Source organism: Macaca mulatta, chromosome 20 (assembly GCF_049350105.2).
Source record: "Macaca mulatta isolate MMU2019108-1 chromosome 20, T2T-MMU8v2.0, whole genome shotgun sequence".
Classification (NCBI taxonomy): domain Eukaryota; kingdom Metazoa; phylum Chordata; class Mammalia; order Primates; family Cercopithecidae; genus Macaca; species Macaca mulatta.
In genome coordinates, this window is record NC_133425.1 from 76383725 (window position 1) to 76410262 (window position 26538).

A 26538-nucleotide genomic window follows, 5' to 3' on the forward strand; every position below is an offset into this window, starting at 1 on the left:
CAGGAAGCCTCAAGAGACGCAATCCCAGAAATAAGTGCTAAAGCAGAAATAGCTTGCTTATATTAATAAGCATGACTTCAAATATTTTTGCCACATTCCCGAAATTAACAATTCATTTTGTTCAGATTTGTTAAGAGAATTGGCTTATTATTTTAAAATGTATATTATTCTGAGGGTTAAGGGGTCATTAGTCTCATATTAGTGTGAAAATAGATTGCTTTTTCCTTAATAGCTGGCTGAAAAAAAACTTAAACAATGAAATGACACCAGAAGTTGTAAAAAAAAAAAAATTTCAAATTTAACAGATATAGCCATAAAACTAATTATTACACTGAAAACATGAAGCTGAAATCTCTGAACGTAAGCTTAACTGGTTCATTCACAAAGTGGAAAATTAGCAGCCAAGGTCAAAGGAAAAACATTATGGGCAGCTGTTCTTTTTTTTTTTTTTTTGGTAGTCAGAGGTCTTGCTATGTTGCCCAGGCTGGTTCCAAACTCCTGTCCTCAAGTGATCCTCAGCCTCCCAAAGTGTTGGGATAGGCATGAGCTACCGTGCCCCACCTGGGCTTAATCTATTCTTTCTAACTCAAAAATGATTACCAAAAGAAAGAACCTACAAGTTGCTTTCATTTTTTAAAAGCTCCAAATAGAAAACAGGAACCAACTCACATCCATTAGGATGGCTAATGCTGAAAAAACCCAAAAAGTAACAAATGCTAAAGAAGATGTGGAGAAGGCCAGGCGCGGTGGCTCAAGCCTGTAATCCCAGCACTTTGGGAGGCCGAGACGGGCGGATCATGAGGTCAGGAGATTGAGACCATCCTGGCTAACCCGGTGAAACCCCGTCTCTACTAAAAAAAAAATAGAAAAAACTAGCCAGGCGAGGTGGCGGGCGCCTGTAGTCCCAGCTACTCGGGAGGCTGAGGCAGGAGAATGGCGTGAACCCGGGAGGCGGAGCTTGCAATGAGCTGAGATCCGGCCACTGCACTCCAGCCTGGGCGACAGAGCGAGACTCCGTCTCAAAAAAAAAAAAAAAAAAAAAAGAAGATGTGGAGAAACTGCTGTGGAGAAACTGAAATTCTTGTGCACTGTTGGCGGGCATGTAAACTGGGATAGTCACTGTGGAAACCAGTATAGCAGTTCCTCAAAAAATTAAAAATGAAGTTACCATATGATCCAACAATTCCACTTCTGGCTATATGCTCAAAAGAATTAAATGCAGGATTTTGAAGAGATATTTGAACACCCATGTTCACAGCATATTACTCATAATAATTAAAACATGGAAGCAACCCAAGAGCCCAACAGACAAGGGATCAGCACAATGTGGTATACACATACAATGGAATACTATTCAGCCTTAAAACGGAAGGAAATTCTGACATATGCTACAACATGGATGAACCGTGAGGACATTCTGAGTGAAATAAGCCAGTCAAAAAACATATATATAGGGTTCAACATATGCAAAATAAATGTGATTCACCACACAAACAGAATTAAACACAAAAATCACGCGATTATCTCAACAGAGAAAAGCCTTTGATAAAATCCAACATCCCTTCATGATAAAAACCCTCAACAAACTAGGCACTGAAGAGTAAACCTCAAAATAGTAAAAGCCATCTATGACAAACTCACAGCCAAAATCATATGGAACAGGCAAAAGATGGAAGCATTTCCCTTGAGGACCGGAACAAGGGAACAGGATGCCCACTCTCACCACTCCTATTCAACACAGTACTGAAGTCCTAGCCAAGGCAATCAGCCAAGAGAAAAAAAAGGCATCCAAATAAGAAAAGAAGTCATTAACTGTCTCTCTTCACTGATGATATGATTCTATACCCAGAAAACCCTAAAGACTCTGCCAAATGACTTGAGTAGCTTCAGGATACAAGATCAACACAGAAAAATCAGTAGCATGTCTATACACTAATAACTTTCAACCTGAGAGCCAAATCAAGAAAGCAATCCCATTTTCAATTGCCACCAAAAAAATAAAATACCTAGGAATACATCTAACCAAGGAGGTTAAAGATTTCTACAGGAAGAACTACAAAACACTGCCGAAAGAAATCACAGATGACACAAACAAATGGAAAAACATTCCGTGCTCATGGAATGGGGGAATCAGTATCATTAAAATGGCCATATTGCCCAAAGCAATCTACAGATTCAACACTATTCCTATCAAACTACCAATGGCATTTTTTCACAGAATCAGAAAAATCTATCCTAAAATTCATATGGAACCAAAAAGGGGCTCAAATAGCCAAAAGAATCCTAGGCAAAAAGAACAAAAACCAAAGGTATCACATTACCCTACTTCAGACTATAAGGCTACAATAACCAAATCAGCATGCTTCTCCTACAAAAACACACACATGGAACAGAACAGCCCAGAAATAAAGCCATACACCTTCTGATCTTTGACAAAGTCAACAAAAAGAAGCAATGGCAAAAGGACTTCTCATTCAATAAATGGTGCTGAGATAGTTGGCTAGCTATATGCAGAAGAGTAAAAGTGCACCCCTACCTTTCATCGTATATAAAAATTAACTCTAGATAGATTAAAGATTTACATAGAATGCCTCAAACTACAAGAATCCTAGAAGAAAACCCAGGAAACACCATTCTGGACATTCGCCTTAGGAAAGAACTAAGACTAAGTACTCAAAAGCAGTTACAAGAAAAACTGAAACTTAATTAAAGATCTCAAAACAGCAAAAGAAACTATGAATAGAATAAACAACCTACAGAATGGGAGAAAATATTCACAAACTATGCATCCAACAAAGGTCTAATATCCAGAATCTATAAGGAAATTAATTCAACAAGCAAAAAATAAATAATCCCATTAAAAAGAGGGCAAAAGGCTGGGCGCGGTGGCTCACATCTGTAATCTCAGCACTTTGGGAGGCCGAGGCAGGCAGATCACAAGGTCAGGAGTTCGAGACCAGCCTGGCCAATATGGTGAAACCCCATCTCTACTAAAGATACAAAAATTAGCGGGGCATGGTGGCAGGCACCTGTAGTCCCAGTTACTTGGGAGGCTGAGGCAGGAGAATGGTTTGAACCTGGGAGGCAGAGGTTGCAGTGAGCCAAGATGGTACCACTGCACTCCAGCCTAGGCAACAGAGTGAGACTCCATCTCAAAAACCAAAACAAATACAAAAAAAAAAAGTGGGCAAAAGACATGAACAGCCTCTTCTCAAAAAGATATACAAGTGGCCAAAAAACATGAAAAAATGCTCAACATCACTAATCATCAGAGAAATGCAAATCAAAACCATAATGAAATACCACCTCACATCAGTCAGAATGGCTATTACTAAAAGTCAAAAAAAACACAGATGCTGGGGGAGGCTGTGAGAAAAGAGAATGCTTATACGCTGTTGTGGGAATGTCATTTAGTTCACCCACTGTGGAAAGCAGTCTGGAGATTTCTCAAAATAATTTAAAACAGCTACCACTTGATCCAGCAATCCCATTACTGGGTATATAGCCAAAAGAAAATAACCATTCTACAAAAAGAGAAATATGCACTCATATGTTCTTTATAGTTCTATTCACAATAGCAAAGACATGGAACCAACCTAAGTGTCTATCAGCAGTGGACTGGATAAAGAAAATGTGATACATATACACCGTGGAATACTAAACAGCCACAAAAAAGAATGAAATCATGTCCTTTGCAGCAACGTGGATGCAGTTGGAGGCCATTATCATAAGTGAATTAATGCAGCAACGGAAAGCCAAATATGGCATATTCTCACTTATAAGTGGGAGCTAAACACCAGATACTCACAAACATAAAGATGGCAACAAAAGACACTGGCGACTAATAGAGGGTGGAAGGAGGGTAAGGGCTGAAAAACTGTTAGGTACTATGCTCACTTACCTGCATGACGGAATCAACTGTACCCCAAACCTCAGCATCACCCAATGCACCCATGTAAGAAACGTGCACATTACTTACCCCCAAAATCTGAAATAAAAGTTTGAAACTATACATTTTTTAAAAGGCAAGTGTTTTAACATTCCACTTATATGAGGCACCTAAAGTAGTCAAAATCAAAGAGACAGAAAGTGGAATGGTGGTTACCAGAGGGAGGTGGAAGGGCAGGAGGAGAAGAATGGGGAGTTACTGTTTAATGGGCAGAAAGTTTTACAAGATAAAAAATATTATGGAGATGGACAGTGGTGATGGTTGCACAACATTATTAATGTATTTGATACCATTGAACTGTGCATTTAAATGGTTAAGATGGTAAATTTTATGTTATGTGTATTTCACCATACAAATTTTATGGTAGGTAAATTAACACCTCAAGCTGTTAAAAAAAAAAAAAAAATTGTGAGAAATTCAAAACTGTCCATCCACCTCCCACTCAACAAAAACAAAAAATTGGCAGAACAAATAATTCCAAAGGATTACAGCATAGCTACTATTTCAATTGCAACTTATAAAAATGCAGTAGGTCCCTGTTCTATTCAGTAACTACTAAACACACACACAGTTGAAGACCACAAATAAAGCCATTGCACCCAGCTAAGTATTTATTTGCAACGAAAAAAATGCAGCGAAGTTCAAATTGTTTGCCTGCCACTGACCCCAAGATCCTTCCAATGACATCTATTTTTTGCCTTAGAAAAATTAAGTTTCATACAGTTCAACAATTTAAGCCGTCTAATATCATACCAATATTATGCACCTACATTTATGTGAAGTGTTAGTTACCTGGTTTCTGCTTTATTTTTTCCTAAAGAAAACACACTGGTATAGGCCAGGTGCGGTGGCTCACACCTGTAATCTCAGCACTTTGGGAGGCTGAGGCAGATGGATCACCTGAAGTCAGGACTTCAAGACCAACCGGGCCAACATGCCGAAACCCCATCTCTACTAAAAATTTAAACAATTAGCCTGGCATGGTGGTGGGCGCCTGTAATCCCAGCTACTTGGGAGGCTGAGGCAGGAGAATCGCTTGAACCTGGGAGGCAAGGTTGCAGTGAGCCAAGATGGCACCACTGAACTCCAGCCTGGGCAACAGAGCAAGACTCCATCTCAAAAACAACAACAGAAAACAAGCATTGGTTTAATCACTAGAAAATGTCTCTAACATTTTCTAAATGTATTTGACAAAATATTTTTGCACTTTTCTATCAACCGGCACTCAAATATGTGCCTTTACAATTCAGAAACAAGCTTATGATGTACCAAAATGACTTCTTTAATTGACAAATACCTGAGAAGACACTGACTAATATTAATAGATGCAAAGATGTATATAAGCCTAAGTACATAAAATGGTATATATTTTCCTCCCTCTATAACAAGTTTACCTCAAATATGTATGCTATTGTCGATCTCGGTGGTGTACCAGTAAAACGTCTTCCCTTCTAATTCTCATTATTTAGTTTTACTTTTAATTGACAAATAATAATTGTATATATTTACGAGGCTCTTCTGCTTTCTTAGCTTAGATGACTATGTCAAAGAATAAAATCATTTAATTTCATTTCCTTTTCCTACTCTTGGTAAGAAAGTACTACTTAACCTAAAGCTCTGAACACTCACCTTATCCCTTATCCAACAGATTCCTTGCTTTCCCCATCACTCCTTTCTTTCTTCTACCATATATTTTTAGCTGGATAGGCTCTTCCTCCCCCTGCCTTCTATATACCCGTCACCTATGCTCCCTTCCATCCACTTTGTGTTACTTGGCTTTACCTAAATGTTGGTGCATACACAGATGTACTGCTGTATTCTGGGGTGTAATACATGAGGTACAACTGTAAAACAATGGCAATGTTCTCTCCGAACACATGGAATTAAGTGCTGATGTCTTCCAGTACTCACCTTTAAAAGACTATTCTAGTAACACAATTTAACTCAAAATACATTTTACAAACTAAAGAAAAGCTAAATATGTATTCCATACTCTTATTCTTAAAATTTCTTCAAACTCATAAGAAGGTATCATTATTAGTTTAGAAAATAATTTGTTGAACACTTGCCACGTGCTAAGCACAAGTCTTGTAATGCAACAACCCTATGAAACAGGTAGCCTTTTAAATTCAGATGAACCATGAGAAATTGTCTTTTTACAGGTCAAAATATGCACTGCCCACATTTTCATAGAGAAACTAAGCCCCAGGTCACACAGCAGTTAGCTAAAAAGTTACATACAACCCAACATAATCTCTAACCATGACAGATTTTTTAATCCATGTTCAAAATAGGAAAGACATGCCTTCACAGCAGTTTGTGAATGAAATAAATTCAAATGGAAAAAACTATTCCCAAAGAGCTTCTAACTGACTACAAGTTCAACAGGTAGTCATTCTAGGCCCAAGTTCCACAGCAGTCAACATAATATTATTTTGTAAGGGTGGAAATAGTGAGTCTGTCAAGACACACACAAAAAGAGAAGAGTATTCTATTTGTCATTAGTCAGCTACTCACAAGTTATGTCATTTTGGTTACTAATCTGAGACCCGAGTCTCTCTTCCATAAAATGGAATTTGCTCTTGACCTATATCTCAGTGATGGCATGGGTTTAAAATAACTTATGTGAAGCTGGAAGCAGTGGCTCACGCCTGTAATCTCAGAACTTTGGGAGGCCAAATCACTTGAGGTCAGGAGTTCGAGACCAGCCTGGCCAACATGGTGAAACCCAGTCTCCACTAAAAATACAAAAATTTGCTGGGTGTGGTGGTGGGGTCCTGTAATCCCAGCTACTTGAGAGGCTGAGGCAGGGGAATCGCTTGAGCCCTGAAGGCAGAGGTTGCAGTGAGCCGAGATGGCACCACCTTCACTCCAGCCTGGGCGACAGAGTGAGACTCCATCTCAAAAAATAATAATTACGAACATCAGCATGATGGAAACGAGAGTGAAAGAAACATAAGACCTCGTTCTTGGATGTTTCCAGTGAAACAGAGAGAGAGGGATAAATTCCATTCAAACTGTTATTATTTGAATAGAGTAATAATATTTAATTCCAGTGCAGACCCCATGCCAGGCTGCTCCAGGGTGTGACCCCAGGGGCTGCCTGGGGAGAAAGGCTTAACTACTCTGACTTCCACCAAAGAGTTTGTTAGTCTCATCTTTACACTGGCATTTGAGAAAACATCAAAAGGGTAAATGTGTCACGATTTCACCACCTCCCTCCTCAATCCAGCCCCATCCACTGCGTGTATGCACACAATACCAAAGAGTCCACTGAAATCCCTTAAAATTTTCAGCTGTCAAATGTAGTTTGATAGCTAGCTAAGGGGCCCATCAGGGCAATTTTAACTTTTCCTGGGGAGTAAGCTGAGAGGGTAGAAGCGGTAGGGTACTCTTAGTGAAGATATAAAAAATTATAGCTTTATTTCACTCCTTCAACCTTAGTCTACCAACTCTGAGGTACATATTTTCCCCAAGAGCAGTCTAAGACAGAGTTCAACCACCAGGTGGCACAATTTTAGAACTAGAGCGCTGTATTAACTCTAGTATAAAGAAAACGGGTAAGCATTCTAGTAACTCACTTCAGCAAATCTATAATCACAAGGAAGAACCCTGTATTTTAATGCCAGTTGGCTTTTCTTCAGAAAGATTTTCCTACTGTGCGGCTGCCTAGGAAATTTACACTACAGTTGTAATTTCTAATGTTATTGCAAAACATGCAAAAAACAAGGCCAGAAAAGTCTGTTGTTCAGGGTCTGAAGAATCTGTTCTCCAGAAAAAAACTGTAAACACTCCGCTTTCTAAAATACATTTTTTTAGGCTGGGCGCGGTGGCTCACGCCTGTAATCCCAGCACTTTGGGAGGCCGAGGTGGGCAGATCACTTGAGGTCAGGACCAGCCGGGCCAACATGGGTGAATCCCCGTCTCCACTAAAAGTACAAAAATTAGCCGGGCGTGGCCTGTAACCCTAGCTACTCGGGAGGCTAAGGCACGAGAATCACTTGAACCCGGGAGGTGGGGGTTGCAGTGAGCCGAGATCGCGCCACTGCACTCCAGCCTGGGCGACAGAGCAAGACGCCATCTCAAAATAAAATTAAAAAAATAAAAATATATAAAAATAAATAACATTAAACATTTTTAAAGCCTACATTTCGGCCCTGGTATCAGTTAAATAATTATTTTTCAACTTTTCAAACTATGAGCCACACTGCAGCAGAGGTAGCAGACAGTCAGGGACTGCCTCCCCTGCCCACTTCCACTTATCACATCGACTTCTCACAGGACCAATTCTGAACCCATACCACCAAGAACGTGACTGGCGCTAGTACTGTAGACCCCATGCCAGGCTGCTTCTGAGACGGACCCCGGGGACTGCCTGGGGAGAAAGGCTTAACTACTCTGACTTCCACCAAAGAGTTTCTCAGTGAATGCGACCTCGCAGCTTTCCCTGAATAAACATTACCAGGGCTTACAAGGTGCCGAGCACTCTGCCAAAATCACGTGAATTTCAGAGAAAAATACTCGTTTATACAACTCAAGGAACGCACAGGCTCGTGAGGGAGTATTCTTGCAAATGCACGTGGTAAATGCCCAATCCATGTTCGCTAAATGTCGGAAATTGACAACTAGTTCGGGCCTCAACGCAGCAGGAAAAGGATGAAAAAGAAACTCATTTTAAATCAACTAAACAAGTGCAAAAGGCATGCATATACAGGAGAGGAGATACGAATGGCATCACAACACAATTCCTTTGCCATCGAAAACTTCCATGCCTTTAAGGTTTTCAATGAAGACTTCCAAAACTATTTAAGACTCTACATAAAACGCCTGATCTTTAAACCCAAGAAAAGAAAGGTGAGCGTATTACTTTCCTGGGGGAAAAAAAAAAAAAGGTACTAAAGGGGAAAAAAGAGTAAAGTGCACCGACCGGCACAGGGCACTGCAGCTGAGACGTGCTTGAACGGCGCCCGTTTTCTACCTGCAAATTCTCAATTGCTAGATAAACAACAACACTTTATTGGGCGCTCATCGTGTCAAACCCTGTGTTGAGGGCTCCATTCCTCAAGGCCCATTTTACAGGCGAGGAAGCCCCGTCTCTGGGAGGAAAGGAGCGCGCCCAAGGTCACCAGCCAGTGAGTGGCGGGCGGATTCCAACCCCGAGCGACGCCCAAGGCCGCTCCCAGCCACCAGCGTGTTCCAGCTAGCGCCCAGCCATCTCACTCGCAGCCTCCCCAGTGCAGCAGCCCGGCTATCGGCCTGCGGCAGTCGGGTCTTCCGGGTCCCCATCTCCTGGGGCCGACCGGCGGCAGGAAGGGGCTCGGCGGGACGCGCTGTCAGGGGACCTGAGGACGGACAACGGACAGCGCTTGGAACGTCCCGGACTCCCAAGACTCACCGGACTCGCAGCCACACCGGGAGAACTGAAGCGGCAGTCACCGACGGAGACGCCCGACCCGAAGGCCGGCTGCAGGGGACCCGAGAGCTGAACCGCCTGCCAAACACCGAAGGCTAGTGACGCCCTCCACCGCTCCACGGCGGTCCGGGTTCCCCGCCCCCGCTGCCCGCGGGCCCCGAGGCGCATGCACCGCCTGGCCTGGACGGGCCCATTTACGTCCGTCGTGGGGGGAGGCACAGTGAGTCCACTGAGGCACGACAGCGTCTAAGTCACAAGCCGAGCACACAAGCCAGACGCTAACGGAGCCTATGTGTAAATCCACTAGTGGTGCAAGGCTGTACACTTGTAAGAACAGCGGCACGGGGGCTCGGCGACCTTCGCTTCAGTCGCTCCCCCGTGCAATCCCCTGTGCCCAAGACTGTTGCTTGCGCTCCGCTGGGCGGGGCTTGGAGGCGGCGGGAACTGCAATTGGTGGCTTTGAAGGCGCGGCGGGCGGGAACAGCTGCCGAAGAGGGAGACTGAAGGAGATGAGGGCCGGTAAGAGAGCCCCGGGCGGCATTGCATCGGGCCCGGGAGGGTGTGGGGCCTTGAGCAAGCCAGATCCCAGGTCTCGGGGAGCGGCTTTTTCTTAATTGTCGCACGTTGTGAGGCTCAAGATTGGCGCTGGGTCTCGGGCTCGGGGCGGGGAACTACGGTTCGAGCCGAGGTGAGGGGGCGGTGACGCTGTGCCGGACGTGACGTCACCTCGCCCGCGGTGGGGCGGGTCGAGCCGTACGTAGGCACGCGACTGCGTCAGAGGCGGGCCGTGTGGTCATGTGACCAGGGGCTCTGCTCTCCGAGCCTGGGGTTGCTTCCTGGCCCAGAATTGGGGTTTTGCTTTTCTGTCACCTCGGCTTCCGTCGTTTTTCGTCCGTGTAGCTTCTTGCGTTGCTCCTCGGGCTGCCTGTTGGAGCTCTGCAGAGGTGTGTGGCTACGGGAACGTTACTTAAAATGGATCTTTTTGATCATGCGTTCCACAGACCTTGAGTATCTACTGTATGCCAGGCACTAAAGCGCTAGGAAGTACAAAGAAAGTTTAAAAATGGGGCCGGGCGCGGTAGTTTACGCCTGTAATCCCAGCACTTTGGGAGGCCGAGGCGGGTGGATCACGAGGTCAGGAGTTCGAGACCAACCTGGCCAACATGGTGAAACCCCCGTCTCTACTAGAAATAGAAAAATTAGCCGGACGTGGTATCAGGTGTCTGCAATCCCAGCTATTTGGGAGGCTGAGGCAGGAGAAGCGCTTGAACCCAGGAGGCGGAGGTTGCAGTGAGCTGAGATAGCGCCACTGCACTCCAGCCTGGGCGACACAGCGAGACTCTGTCTCAAAAACAACAAAAAAAGGAAAGTTTAAAAATGGTCACAGGGGTAAACTTTTACTAAAGTGATTTCCATCTTAATTGGTGAGATTGAGTGCGGTCTACCAAATTTCTTTAGACTGGCGTTCTGCAAACTTTACCCGGAATTAATCATCTGACGTACTCTTTAAAAGATGCTAAATCTCAAGCCTTCCGTGCGCCCTTCCCTCAGTTTAATTTGATAGGGCCCAGGAATCAATTTTAACAGCCTTGCCTCGCCTGTGTGTGTTTTGGTTTTTTTGGTGTTTTTTTTTTTTTTTTTTTTTTTTTTTTGAGACGAGTCTTGCTATGTCGCCCATGTTGGAGGGCAGTGGCGCGTTCTTGGCTCACTGCAACCTCCTCCTCCCGGATTCAAGCGGTTCTCCTGCCTCAGCCTCCCGAGTAGCTGGGACTACAGGTGTGCGTCACGACATCCAGCTGCTTTTTGTATTTCTCGTAGAGACGGAGTTTCACCATGTTGGCCTGGGTGGTCTCGAACGCCTGACCTCAAGTGCTGTATGGTGCCGGGCGCGCTCCTGGCCCCTCGCCCGTGTTCTTAATGGGAGAGGTGTTGATTTGATGTTTCACTGACTGTTGAATCCCAGTTCGCCCAGGTTGTCTCCTCAGGCATTCATTCCACAAGTATTTATCAAGGACGCTGTAGACTGTTCTTGGCTATAGTGACGCCTTTCTGGTCTAGGAGTATAGCTGTGAATAAAAACATCGTCCTGTCCTGGAGCTCAATTTTAGAAACAAGAAAATTAAAAAGATAATTTCAGATAGTTCCATAAAGACAATTAGCAGTGGATGGCCTGGCGCAGTGGCTCACGCCTGTACTCCCAGCACTTTGGGAGGCCGAGGCGGGAGGATCACTTGAGATTGGGAGTTCAAGACCAGCCTGACCAACATGGTGAAACCCCATCTTTACTAAAAATAGAAAAATTAGTTGGGTGTCATGGTGCACACCTGTAATCCCAGATACTCAGGAGGCTGAGGCAGGAGAATCATTTGAACCCGCGAGGCAGAGGCTGCAGTGAGCAGAAATCACACCACTGCACTCCAGTGTGGGCGACCAAGCAAGACTGCATCTAAAAAAAGGAAAAAAAAAATTAGCAGTGGAGAGTGGGGAAGTAACTTTTGGTTGTGTGGTCAGGATAAGTCTGAGGAGAAACCATTTAAGCTAACACCTGAATGACAAGAAGTCACTGGAGAGAACATGTGCAGGAAGACCCTTCTAGGCAGTCGGAACTGCAGGCACAATGGTCCTTCTCCAAAGAGATTATTTAACTAAGAGACTAGTGTAGCTGGAGCTCAGAAAATCAAGGAGAGGGAAGCGGGGGCCACGCAACACGGGGCCTTGTAGACCATGGTGAAGGCTTTAGATGGTCCAGTAACTACACAAAGAAACAAATCCGACTCCTGTTTCATGATCCTGATTCTGTTCTTACGGCCTTAATTCAGTTATTTTTCTCTTTCTAAACGACTCCTAATCCTTCCTCTTTATCTTTGTTTTACTATCATTTTCAGTATATTTTTAAATACAGTTAACTATATTTCTTTTCAGAAGTAGACAAGGATAATTTTTCAGTTTTCAACAAATAAGCCACAGCCAGGACTCTTGTAGGAAGATACTTCTTTGTCCCTGGAATTCCCAAAGTTGTAAAGGAAACAGATAAGACTACAGGCTTGTGTCTTAAACACAGACACCCAAGGTCTGTGTGTGCCTTCCTAGAAGATACACTGTTAAGGGACATTAAAGTATGCAGGTTGTACCCTGCATTGTTTAAAAATCATGTTTGCAGACCGCACGTTGGCTCACACCTTAATCCCTGCACTTTGGGAGGCCGAGGCGGGCAGATCACTTGAGGTCAGGAGTTTGAGACCAGCCTGGGCAACATGGTGAAACCCTGTCTCTACTAAAGACACAAAAATTAGCCAGGTGTGGTGGTGCACGCCTGTAGTCCCAGCTACTTGGGAGGCTGAGGCAGGAGAATCACTTGAACCAGGCTGGGGAGGTTGCAGTGAGCTGAGGTCGCACCACTGCACTCCAGCCTGGGTGACACAGTGAGACTCTTATCTCGAATGAAAAAAATAAATAAATATCAATGTTTGTTTGCTTTTTTGTTCTGTATTTGAAGAGAGAGAGAGATGCTCACCGGTGTCCCCAAATAAAGTAGCAGAGGTGAGATCAGCTGTCAACATTGGCTCACAACTTCTGCCCAGAGGAAAATAATAAAAGAGCTCAGAATCTTCCTTATTCCTTCAGCCGCTAGGTCATTCCTCTGGAGATTATATCCCTTGCCTATTGATGAGGGAGCCACACTGGATTTGGGGCTCAGGACCTTATAGACAGTTGAGGAATCTCACCTTCAGGCATGGGCAGGAGAAGTGAGGGAGGAAAGAGCTCTTTGTTCACAGGCAGTGCATAAAAGGACTGAGAGACAGCAATCCACTGCACCGCTAGCTCTTAGCATGTCCTGTGGACTCACAGATCCAACTGCTTATTCAGTATCTCCTTTGGACTCTCATCTTTATCTTAATATTAACAGATTGAGAATAGATTTCCAGAATTCCTGAGCTTTCTTCTTTCCCTGTCGCAGTCTTGACCATCTCAGCTAATAGTAACTTTGTCTTTTAGTTCCCTGGTAAAAACCTTGGTTTCATCTTTGGTTCTTTTCTTGATCTAACACCCCACATGTAATCCATCTAGAAACCCCGTGAGTTCCCTCTTAAAAGTGTATCCAGAATCTGACCTCTTCCCCTGCCTCACTAACCTCCAACCTCTGCCCTCGCCTCCTTACAGTGTGTTCTCAGTACAGTAGCCAGATTGATCCTGGCAGAAAAGGCAAACAAGAGCATGTCCTGCCTGTGCTCAGCACCTTGCAGAGTGAAAAAAGCAGTGATCCCTGCAGTGGCTTTCAGGGCCTTCCATGATCACTGACCTCACCTCCTTCTCTATGCCTCCTTCCTGTCTCTGCTGTGCCCTCACTGGAGGCCACCCTTCCCTGTTCCTTGAAGGCCCCAAGCAGGCTCTTGCCTCGGGACTGTTGCACATGCTGTTCCTTCTGCCTGGAAAGCTCTTCCACCACATGACTCCTCCTGCAAGGATTGCCCCAAAGTCATAGTCTCTATGAGGCCTACTCTCTCCAGCACTCCCACCCTCAACTCAGCCTGCCAAAATTATTCCATTTTCTCCAGCACTCCTCACTTTTAACATAGTTTGTGATTCCTCTGTTGTTTCTCTCTCCCCACTAGAATGGATGCACCATACTGGAACAGATGTTTGTCTTTTTGGCCAAAGACATATCTATCCCCAGTGCCTAGAAAAGTGCCTGGCATGCACAGGTCCTCAGTAAGGGGTTACATGAATCAGTGAATGAATGAATGATTTATGTATCGTCGCCATCAAAACATCAAAATACTCTAGCCAGAAAAGGAGAGAGCGCACTAATTTTTAAACTCTAAAACATTTAAATATACATTAAGGAGAAAATAATTAAATGCTTATGCTAAAACACTGCAGAATAGCTGAAAAAGTGTAAACATTTAGGTGTTTGACCTACAAATCAAAATTCCAGCTAAATATGCTGATGGCCAGGCGCGGTGGCTCATGCCTGTAATCTCAGCACTTTGGCAGGTTGAGGTGGGTGGATTGCTTAAGCCTAAGAGTTCAAGACCAACCTGGGCAATGTAGTGAGACCCTGTCTCTATTTTTCATACGTGTGTGTGTATGTGTAAATAAAAACAGACAAGTATTGTATTTGGTTAATACTTTGTTGTGCTGTTTTTGTTTTGTAAAAGCGCCAAAGAGATGGATGAGACTGTTGCTGAGTTCATCAAGAGGACCATCTTGAAAATCCCCCTGAATGAACTGACAACAATCCTGAAGGCCTGGGATTTTTTGTCTGAAAATCAACTGCAGACTGTAAATTTCCGGCAGAGAAAGGAATCTGTAGTTCAGCACTTGATCCATCTGTGTGAGGTAACGGTGTTAGAAATGATGAGTCTTGAACAGAGTGATACCCCTTTGGGTTTTTCTTTCTTCTATTCCTTACCCCAAAAGAGATGTAAGGTAGCTGCTAAACTATTAGTGAAGTGATGAGGTCTATATACAGCTGCAGTGGAAAAAAACCTAATTTTTAATTGACCTTTTCATCTTAAAAGAATGCTTACAAATCAATAAGATGGAAAAAGTAAATATCATAGGAGAAGAAAAAACAGTACAAATTAAAATAACAAGCAGTGTTTTTTGCAGTATTTTTTTAAACCTATCAAATTATCAAGGATGAAAAGACAACAACACCCAAATGTATTGGCAGAGTTGTAAGGAAAGAGACTCTGTCTTTCATGTGTGTTTATCGACTTAATTGCTTATTGTTTTAAAATGTTTTAGTTGCAAATATAGTTCAAATAATTTTCTTATTCCAATATACCCATCCCCCCTTCACTTCTATTTATTTATTTGTTTGTTTATTTTTGAGACAGTCTTACTCTGTCATCCAGGCCAGAGTGCAATGGCACAATCTCAGCTTACTGCAACCTCTGCCTCCCAGGTTCTAGCGATTCTAGTGCCTCAGCCTCCTGAGTAGCTGGGAGTACAGGCACGCACCACCACACTGGCTAATTTTTGTATTTTCAGTAGAGACGAGGTTTTGCCATCTTGGTCAGGTTGGTGTCGAACTCCTGACCTCAGGTGATCCACTCACCTTGGCCTTCCAAAGTGCTGGGATTACAGGTGTGAGCCACCATGCCTGGCCTCCTTCACTTTTAAATAAATATACTTTTTGACCTAGCAATTCTACTTACAGAAATTTATGATGAGAAAATAATAAAAAATGAGGTATGTATAAATATTATAATTGATAAATATTTAGTTATATAAATCAAGATGCATTGTAGCATTGTTTTAAAAACAAAACACGTTCACATAAAAATGTGTGTACTAATGTTCACAGCAACATTATTCATAAAAGCCACAAACTGGAAACAACCCAAATGTCCATCAGCAGGTAAACAGATGAACAGATTGTGATGTATCCATACAGTGGATATACTCAGCAATAAAAAGGAATGAAGTATTCATAGATGCTAACATATGGATGGATATGAAAATAATTGTGCTGAGTAAAAGCCAGACCAAAAAATGAGTACATACTTATGTTAACATTCATAAAAACCTCTAGAAAATGTAAACAAATCTGTAATGACAGAAAGCCGATCAGCGTTTGCCTTAGGACTAAGGCTTGGGAGGTGGAGACATGGGAACCAAGAAGAGTGGAAGGAAGTGGGCGGTGATAAGAAAGGGACACAAGATTGGACTCAGTGGCTCCTGCCTGGAATCCCAGCACTTTGGAAGGCCAAGGCAGGCAGATCATTTGGGGTTAGGAGACCAGCTGGCCATCATGGAGAAACCCCTTCTCTACTAAAGATACAAAAATTAGCTGGGCATAGTGGCACACGCCTGTAGTCCCAACTCCTCAGGAGGCTGAGGCAGGAGCATCACTTGAACCTGGGAGACAAAGGCTGCAGTGAGCTAAGAGTGCACCTTTGTACTCCTGCCTGGGCAATAGAGCAAGACTCTGTCTCAAAAAAAAAAAAGAGACACGAGAAAATTTGGGAGGCAGTGCTGGTGGATATTGTCACTGCCTTCATTGTGGTAATGGTTTTGTGTGTATATTCGTAAGTCAAAATGTATCAAATTGTATACTTTAAATATATTTAAAATATATATTTAAACAGTTTAATGGATGATAATTATACTTCAATAAACTTAATTTTGTAAAAATCAAGAAGTTAACAGTGATGAATGAGGAATAAATTGTGAGAGAAGGTTGTGAATGCCTGGACTAAGACATGAATCAGTCAGAATGTCCATTGGTTAACAGGAGAACAGATTGGAGACAGTTTGTCAGTAAAGTACTGAGAACGTACAAATAGTCTGTTCTAACCAATCCTAAAATGTGTTTTAAATGGGATAGAACCAAATCTATCACCACGGTTACTAAATAATTTGTTTTCTCTTTTAGGAAAAGCGTGCAAGTCTCAATGACGCTGCCCTGTTAGACATCATTTGTAAGTTTTAGTGATTGGCATTTACACTTAACTGATCAGTTTCATCAGAGGCAATTTTGTCGCCCAGGCTGGAGTGCTTTAACGTCATCTCAGCTCACCGCGACCTCTGCCTCCTGGATTCAAGTAATCCTCCAACCTCAGCCTCCCAAGTAGCTGGGGCTATAGGAGTGCACCACTATGTGTGGCTAATTTTTTGTATTTTTTGCCACGAGGTTTTGCCATGTTGCCCAGGCTGGTCTCCAGCTCCTGGGCTCAAGTGTTCCTCCTTCCTCAGCCTCCCAAAGTGCTGGGATTATAGGGGTGAACCGCTGTACTTGTCCCAGAAGCAATTTTGTATATAAGGCCTCAGATTCTAGAGTCGAGGAGACCTTGTTTCAAATCCCAGTATGTCACTCAACCATATGTTGTTTGACAAGCTGCATCACCTTTCTGAGCCTCAGACTTCAAGCAGAGATAATAGTACAGTATCGACTTCACAAGATTCTTGTTAGGATTCAATGAGGTAGAGCCTGAGAAGCTGTTAGCATGGTAACTAGCATAAAGTAAATGTTAGGCTTTGTATTACTCAGGTTGCCAACTTACAAAAGCTCAACTTAAAATTTTTCAACCAGTATGAAAGCAGCAGACATTCAACAGAAACCATACTTTGAGTTCCCATATGACCATTCTTTTCTCACTTTCATATAGTATTTAGTAAATTACATGAAGTATGCAACAGTTTATGATAGAAGACTCTTGGATGATTTTGCTCAACTGTAGGCTATAAGTGCTCTGAGCACACATAAAGTAGGCTAGGCTAAGCTAAGATATAAAGGTTAGGTGAATTATTTTCACCTCAAGGTGGATTTATCAGGCATAGCCCCATCATAAGTCAAGAAGCATCTGTACTATTACTATAGGATTTGAAAATAACTTTCTGAAAATTTGTTCCTATTACAGTATAGCTTCTCACCTCTCCTCCCTTCCATTTCATTGATTTTTGTTTAGCTTGCCTGTCTGTACTTTTTCAAGATGTCTGTTTTTTTAATCAGAAGGCAGCATAATGTAGGGGCTGAGAACACAGGCCCTGGGGCCAGATTTCTTGGGTTCATTTCATGGCTCCATTACTGCCTCCCTGTGAGCCCTGTAGGAAGCTGGTTAACATCTCTGTGGCATACCAACATCTCTGGTATTATCATTTGACCCATCTGTATAATAGTGATAATATCACACAAGGTTATGGTGAGAATTAAATAAGAGTACAAGTTAAATACTTAGAGCCTGGTATTAACTAACTGCAATCATTATGTATTAGCTGTTTTCTGTAAGTGTAACAGAAATTATCTTTAGTAATACTTTGTTCCAACTCATGGCATGCTCCAATTCATGCTATTGCTGAATTTAGAGCATCTGCCTCTGATTTAGTTTATCTCATTTTCAGTGGTTGGATTCTCTCAGGCATAAAAGGTGGATCCACACCATTCCCATTTCTCATACATTCATTCAAAAATTCATTAAGCACCTGGCTAGACACAGTGGCTCACGCCAGCACTTTAGGAGACCAAGGCAGGTGGATCACCTGAGGTCAGAAGTTGGAGACCAGCCTGGCCACTATGGTGAAACCCCATCTCTACTAAAAATACAAAAAATTAGCCAGGCATGGTGGCAGGTGCCTGTAATCTGCTACTCGGGAGGCTGAGGCAGGAGAATCGCTTGAACCCAGGAGACAAGAGGTTGCAGTGAGCCAAGATCGCACCATTGCACTCCAGCCTGGCGACACCAGGAGACTCTGTCTCAAAAAAAAAAAAGAAAGAAAAAGAAAAGAAAACCTGGTCTGAGGTCCAAGAGACACAGACAGGTCAGGGCAGAGAGAGTTTTAAGCCAGAAGGAAGAAGGGATATGGTTGAACTTGCTAACTTCCTAGATCATTTCTACTCCAAGATACTCCAAGTGTGTAACTCCTGAAAGGTGTTTTCTGTCATATACTTAGTCATTCATTCGTTCATCAAACATATACGGAAGCCTGTTGTGGTGGTGTGGGACACCTGGGAGGCTGAGGCAGGAGGATCACTTGAGCCACGAATTCAAGTCTAGCCCAGTTAACATAGTGAGACCCTGCCTCTTAGAAAAACAAAACAAATACTGAGTGCTTGCTTTATGCCACACAATTTAGACCTGGGACTACAACAGTGAACAGGTCCCTCATTTCCATCAGAGTCTAATTGGCAAGACAGGCAGTGTACAAATGAGCATCTAAATAAATAATGTGGCCGGGCACAGTGGCTCATGCCTGTAATCCCAGCACTTTGGGAGGCCGAGGCGGGTGGATCACCTGAAGTCAGGAGTTTGAGACCAGCCTGGCCAACATGGTGAAACCCCATCTGTACTAAAAATACAAAAAATTAGCCGGGTGTTGTGGCAGGCGTGTGTCATCCCAGCTACTCGGGAGGCTGAAGCAGGAGAATCACTTGAACCTGGGAGGCGGAGGTTGCAGTGAGCTGAGATTGCACCATTGCACTCCAGCCTGGGCAACAAAGAGTGAAACTCTGTCTCAAAAAATAATAATAATAATACATACATAATGTGACGTCAGGTAGTGATGAGTCCTCCAACAGGAACTGGGAACTAACACAGAGCGTTTGGGGTAGGGTGATCACGGTGGGGACTACTCTGAGTAGAGAGCAGAATGAGGTGGGGAGTGGGGTGTGTAAGGAGCTAGGAAAAGAGGCTGCAGGCAGAGGAACAGCTGGCTCAAATGTGGGTCCTGTGGGGCACAGCATTCCCTGTCGTGCCAGATTAATGTGATATTCTGTGGGGCAGGCTTATGTGGAAATAGAATAAATGGGCTAACAGAATAAATACCAAAACTGAACTGTATCATCTAAGTCAGTTTAATTGAGTAATTATGATTTGCTTTATTTATATGAAGTAAATTTAATCCATATAAAGTTTATATTTTGAACACAAATCTGTATAATCCAATTTATGAATTACTGTTTTCCCCAGTTTTATAGTATAGAAATATCTATAGGCATATTAGTTCAAAGTTCTATGATATGCTAATAGTAAACCTTTCTTCCCTCTCTCAGATACGCAATTTCATCAGCACCAGAAAGTTTGGGATGTTTTTCAGATGAGTAAAGGACCAGGTAATATTTTCTGTTTACAATTGCACATTTGTATTTGATAGTTTGGCTTGGACTCAGGAGGCAGAGGTTACAGCGAGCTGAGATCGCACCACTGCACTCCAGCCTGGGTGACAGAGCGAGACTCCATATCAAAAAAAAAAAAGAATAGCAGTATGTTCCTCATTTCTTTAAAAATGAGGTGATTATTTATTACTTACTTATGGAAAATGAGAAACATATTTCTTGGTGCCATGTCAGAAGTACTAGCAGCATTTGTTTGATTTAATCATTATTACTCTGGAATTATACAAAATGCTTAGTTTCATGGTACTTTGCAAATGTATTTACTGAAAACATTGTAGCTCTCTTGATTTTTCTTTATTTTTTTTCACTTTGGCAGGTGAAGATGTTGACCTTTTTGATATGAAACAATTCAAAAATTCATTTAAGAAAATTCTTCAGAGAGCATTAAAAAATGTAAGAATAAAATTCATCTTTTACATAAAATTCAATGTCATAACATCTGTGCACTTAAAATTTGCTACTATCTTAGTTTTTTTTTTTTATTTGTAAGAAATTCAGTTAGTAATAGTTCATACTGTTCTACTCCATATCAAAAACACACTGTAAATATTATAAAAACTTCCCTTTCCTCTCTCCTGTCCATTCAGGGCCTGAGGCTGCTTTTTCTGGAGGAGCTCAGTCCAGCAGAGCTCTCTGCAGTGATGGAAATGCTCTGTATTGGCATTGTACAGTTCAGCCACATGTAGCTGCTGAGCACTTGAGGCTAATGTGACTGAGCAGCTGAAATTTTAATCTTTTTGTTGTTGTTTGTTTGTTTGTTTTTTGAGACGGAGTCTCGCTCTGCCTCCTGGGCTGGAGTGCAGTGGCCGGATCTCAGCTCACTGCAAGCTCCGCCTCCCGGGTTCACGCCATTCTCCTGCCTCAGCCTCCCGAGTAGCTGGGACTACAGGCGCCGCCACCTCGCCCGGCTAGTTTTTTTGTATTTTTTAGTAGAGACGGGGTTTCACCATGTTCGCCAGGATGGTCTCGATCTCCTGACCTCGTGATCCACCCGTCTCGGCCTCCCAAAGTGCTGGGATTACAGGCTTGAGCCACCGTGCCCGGCCATGTTGTTGTTGTTGTTGAGACAGAGACTCTGTTGCCCAGGCTGAAGTACAGTGGCGAGATCTCGGCTCACTGCAGCTGCCTCCTGGGTTCAAGCAATTATTCTGCCTCAGCCTCTCCAGTAGCTGGGACTACAGGTGCGCACCACTACACCCAGCTAATTTTTGTATTTTTAGTAGTCATGGAGTTTCTCCATGTTGGCCAGGCTGGTCTTGAACTCCTAACCTCAGGTGATCTCCCTGCCTCGGCCTCCCAAAGTGCTGGGATTACAGGCGTGAGCCACCGCACCCAGCCTGAATTTTTAATCTTATTTAACTTTAATGATTTTACATTAAATAGCCACATGTAACTAGTAGTTCCAGTAATGGTCAGTGAAGACCTGAAGCACCCTTGATTTTACAGATGTTTTTGCTTTTGTAATGTGAAACAAAGAAGCTGTTCAGAATAAGACGATCTTCCATTCAAGCCAGTAGAGGCCCACTGAGCACGTGATTGGGGCCAAGCTCTGTGCTGCTCACTCAGGAAAGTCAGACAGCTCTACGCCACCATACCCTGGACTGGGGAAACTTTATTGTCTCCTGCACTGAGGGAATTTGGAAAAGCTGGTAAAGAATGGGCAGAATTTGCTAGTGCCACCGTAACCACCCACTTTTCCTAGAACAAGATCTCAGAGGGAGGAAACAGAGACTTTGGCAAGCCAAGTGCATCTCACTCAAGTCCCTACTTTCTAGGCTCAAAGCTTTAAAGGGAAGCTGAATCAGAGGGGAGCTGATAATCCAGGAGCAGGCTATTAAATTCCAGACCAATTGGCAACCATATTTAAAAGTTTGGAAAGGCCTGTATTTTATTCATGAAATGGATACAAGGTAGTACTACTTCCTTTGGTCTCGCCATATAACATTCCTTTAGAGGAGTTTTTAGCTTCTGAGCTAAATGCATAAGAGCATTAGGAACAGTATATTTTCAAGCCCATTATGACACAGAAATCTCTTTTCTTCTTTTTTTTTTTTAGACATGGTCTCACTCTGTTGTCCAGGCTAGAATACACTGACATGATCTCGGCTCAGTATAGCCTAGACCTCCCAGGCTCAAGCCATCCTCCCACCTCAGCCTCTTGAGTAGCTGGGACTATAGGCACATGCCACTGCGCCTGCCTTTTCTTTTTTTTGGTAGATAATGAGTTTCACTGTGTTGCCCAGGTTGGTCTCAAACTCCTGGGCTCAAGCGATCCTCGTACCTCAGCCTCCCAAAGTGCTACGATTATGGCTTGAGCCACAACACCCAGCCTAATTACATAGAAATCTTACTGTTAAACTTTATAGTGTGTGCTAGGTCTGGGTTAGATGCTAAGAAGGCTTCATTATAAAACAAGTATCTCATTTGTAAGGCTGCCTTACCTTATAAACTCTTAGAGATGGAAGAACAGTTTTCAGGACAAGTCCAAGAAATTATTGAAAAAACAATCACCTCTACAAAAAAACTTTAAAAAAAATTAGCCAGGCATGATGGCACATGCCTGTGGTCTCAGCTACTAGGGAAGCAAGATGGGATCGCTTGAGCCCAGGAAGTCGAGGCTGCAGTGAGCGAGCTATGATCATGCCACAGCACTCCAGCCTGAGCAACAGAGCAAGACCTAGTCTCAGAAGAAAAAAGAAGAAATGAAAAGGATGTTTTTTAAAAAAAATCACAAAATGTTTTCCCAAAGATTCCCAAAATACTCACGAAAAGCAGAAAAGACTGCCAGGCCTCAGCCTGCATACACGAGCATAGGGACATCATTGTTCACCCCTAAAAAGACTGCCACGTCTCAGCCTGCATACACGAGTGTACGGACATCATTGTTCACCCCTAAAAAGACTGCCAGGTCTCAACCCACATACACAAGCATAGGGACATCATTGTTCACCCCTAAAAAGCACCTGGAGTTGATGCCACAATGAAATTTTAATTAGGAAATTATGCCTTTTTTTTTTTTTTTTTTTTTTTTTTTTTAAATAAGGTGACAGTCAGCTTCAGAGAAACTGAGGAGAATGCAGTCTGGATTCGAATCGCCTGGGGAACTCAGTACACAAAGCCAAACCAGTACAAACCTACCTACGTGGTATACTACTCCCAGACTCCGTATGCCTTCAAGTCCTCCTCCACTCTGAGGCGCAATACACCGCTTCTGGGTCAGGTATGGAACAAATTATTACAAGCTATAATATTTTATTATCCTATCTCAAAGATCTATATAGATTTTAACTGCTCAATAAGTATTTGATAGAGAATGCCAGGCCAGGTGCAGTGGCATGTACCTGTGGTCCCAGCTACTTGGGAAGCTGAAGTGGGAGGATTCCTCGTGCCCACGAGTCCGAGGCTGCCGTGAGCTGTGATCACAAGACAAAGCAACACCCCACCTCTAAAAAAAAAAAAAAGACACAGAAAACCACATGTAATTCTTGTTCTCCTAAAATAAGAAACAGAGGGTGTTGTTATCTGCAGATGGGAACATGGCATAAGATACTAGATTGGAGCTGTACTTTATTGTTTTTTGATCTAGAAATAATGCATACTTAATATAAAAAATGCAACCGATACAGAAGTCTCTAAAGATAAAAAGTCTTCAAAGCTTCATACCCCTTTTCCCTATTCCATTCGTTCAGAATAACTACTGTCAAAGTTTGCTATTGCCTTTGACAAGATAGTTCTCATAAAAGCCAGGGTAGACCAGGCACGGTGCTCACGTCTGTAATCCCAGCACTTTGGGAGGCTGAGGTCGGTGCATCACCTGAGGTCAGGAGTTTGAGACCAGCCTGGGCAACGTGGCAAAACCCTGTCTCTACTAAAAATACAAAAAAAGTAGCCAGGCGTGGTGGCAGGCGCCGTAATCCCAGTTACTTGGGAGGCTGAGGCAGGAGAATTGCTTGAACCCGGGAGGCAGAGGTTACAGTGAGCCCAGATCGCGCCATTGCACTCCAGCCTGGGCAACGAGAAAGAAACTCCATCTCAAAAAAAAAAAAAAAGTAACATTTCCACATGGTTACAAATAAATATACCACATTACTTTTTCATAATTGTATAATTTGCTTATTAATAAACATTATTTTCCTTTGTAACCATTTCTCCCACATTCTATACACAAGGAGACTGCTTCCACATAAGATGTAGCCTCTGTTCAGAGCCTGCTTCTCTTTATGGTTCTGCCTTTACTATCACAGGCTTCCTAGCATCTTTCCCCAAATTAGTTCTCCCTAAATTGGCCTGGCACTTGCTGCTGCCACTATTAGCATTCACAACCACAGTGGCACCTTCAGTTGGTTCCAGAGCTGCCACGTCAGCTGGTTGTAGGGGGCAGCTCTGCCATCCTGGCTGCATCATGTCCTGTCACTCCACAGCAGAGTTGGGTGGAGGTGCGGTGTGGAGTACCAAGGACTCCACTGTTGTGACCAGGCGAGCCCTAGGGTCTCTGTGACTACTTGCTTGTCATTGAAGTTTTTTGGTGGTTTATTGAAATGGCAAAGACTGCTACTCACTTCTATTTCCTTAAAATACTTCTTTACATTTGGGGTCTCCTCCTCCATGATACATAGTGGTCTTTCATCCACTTACAGCCAGGTGAGTACACCTTGCCACAGGTAGTTTAAACATTACCCCAAACGCTAATGTTCTTTTTTTTTTTTCCTGAGATGGAGTCTCACTCTGTCACCCAGGCTTGGGTGTAGTGAGGCAATCTTGGCTCACTGCACCTTCCTCCCCTCAGGTTCAAGCGATTCTCCTGCCTCAGCCTCCCAAGTAGCTGGGACTACAGGCACTCACCACTATGCCTGGCTAATTTACTTTTCTATTTTTAGTGGAGACTGGGTTTCACCATGTTGCCCAGGCTGGTCTCAAACTCCTGACGTCAAGTGATCCACCTGCCGCGGCCTGCCAAAGTGCTGGGATTACAGGCATGAGCCACCGCGTGGACTAATATTCATTTCTATTGTGTATCTTAAGGCGTGCTTGTCTCTATTCTCTAGATCTGGGTAAACATCTTATCCTATCATAGGAATTCTGTTTCAGTCTTCTTTTTCCCTAATGACAGGAAACTCTCATAAGCTATATTCAGTATACACTTTTTTCTTTAGTATTTGTCCTAAAGCATACATATCTGCATTTTTGTATGGCAATATCATTATAGTATTAGATGACTGGTATTCAAAAACAGTAACATTTTGAGTATTTATTGTTTATTCCTAAGTCTGAACTTGATTTATTAGTAACTTCTAACTTTAAACAGGATCACTTTTCTAAAAAATTGATACAACAGACTGCATTTATCAGAATCTTAATGGTATTAACCACTTTGTTTTTGAAGCTCAGTAACAGGCTATCAGATTTTTCTCTAGACTTCTTTTTACATTTATGAGGAAACTATTCACTAATTGCTGCTCTTACATTTTACTTCAACAAATATTACAAACACAGAGACAGTAATCCTAATAATGGTCTTGCAAATTTTCATTTCAAGGCGCTGACAGTTGCTAGCAAACACCATCAGATTGTGAAAATGGACCTGAGAAGTCGGTATCTGGACTCTCTTAAGGCTATTGTTTTTAAACAGTATAATCAGGTGAGCCAATCAGTGACTCTCTTTAAAGGTAAATCTTTATTTTCTCTTTCACACAGGAGTTAGAAGCTACTGGGAAAAGTAGTTACTGGGAAAATCTACCTCTGACAAGAGGAGATCACTTTAGATATTACTGAAATGAAGAAAGCTTACAATTAGTGAACATGAAAGGAAAATAAAAATTCCTCACAGCCATCTTTTTACAATTGTACTGTGTTTTATACCAGTCATTAGTTATTGGAGTCTATGTTGTAGATCTCAGCTTCCAAATCAGCTAATCACACTAGAATTTGTTTTCTCTTTAGAGTAACTTCACATTGTCTTTTGAAGCTAAATATATTATTCTGTCAAACAACAGAAAAGAAGAATTAACTTTTTGTCCCATCAGTCTAGTAGGTTATACAGGCACTGGAATTAAAGAGAAAAGCAGTGGTTTTTTAAGTCCCAAAGTTCATGTGTTAAAATTATTTGAATGTTAATGTTCCCCTCTAATGACAAATACAGATCTGTCCTTATAGATGCAGGGGTGTTTTTTCAAATTATGCATGGCAAATGTCTGCATATGTGTTGACACTCCTGTGAGTGGATTGTTAATGCTCTGTGTATATCTTTGAGCCACTAGAGATGTTATACTTCTGTATTTTCATCTGTTCTAAGCAGAAAGAAGTGATGGCTCTGTGCAAGCAGTCCCTCCTTAAGGAAGAACTAACATTAAGAACTTACATCATGAGGCCAGCCACAGTGGTTCACGCCTATAATCCTAGCACTTTAGGAGGCCAAGTGGGAGGAATGCTTGAGCCCAGGAGTTCGAGACGAGCCTGGGCAACATAGGGAGACCCCGTCTCTACAAAATAAAAGATAAATAATATATATATTTTTTCAAGTTAGATCATGATTTTCTTCTCTAGCCATCCTCTCCT

The 26538-nt window shown here is 42.7% G+C and overlaps 3 protein-coding genes across 4 annotated transcripts in view; 1 reads left to right on the forward strand and 2 right to left on the reverse strand.

Annotated features, from left to right (window-relative positions):
* CMC2 (C-X9-C motif containing 2) overlaps nt 1–9499 on the reverse strand; it is a 32785-nt gene extending 23286 nt beyond the window's left edge. The window contains exon 1 of the mRNA XM_015126682.3: nt 9345–9499. The gene's annotated coding sequence lies outside the window, so the exon portion shown is untranslated. The remainder of the gene's footprint in view (nt 1–9344) is intronic.
* The window catches only part of CENPN (centromere protein N), a 30273-nt gene continuing 12618 nt past the window's right edge, over nt 8884–26538 (forward strand). The window contains exons 1-7 of one of the 2 annotated variants that reach the window (XM_001111333.5): nt 8884–9881; nt 14522–14702; nt 16747–16792; nt 19861–19920; nt 20300–20376; nt 23027–23203; nt 25520–25621. In XM_001111333.5, the coding sequence (XP_001111333.3) occupies nt 14532–14702; nt 16747–16792; nt 19861–19920; nt 20300–20376; nt 23027–23203; nt 25520–25621 (633 nt within the window). In that variant the 5' untranslated portion in view covers nt 8884–9881; nt 14522–14531. The remainder of the gene's footprint in view (nt 9882–14521; nt 14703–16746; nt 16793–19860; nt 19921–20299; nt 20377–23026; nt 23204–25519; nt 25622–26538) is intronic. The other variant, XM_015126681.3, reaches the window with a different exon arrangement.
* The window catches only part of C20H16orf46 (chromosome 20 C16orf46 homolog), a 70937-nt gene continuing 55374 nt past the window's right edge, over nt 10976–26538 (reverse strand). Inside the window, exon 2 of the transcript XR_013412237.1 lies at nt 10976–11808. The gene's annotated coding sequence lies outside the window, so the exon portion shown is untranslated. The remainder of the gene's footprint in view (nt 11809–26538) is intronic.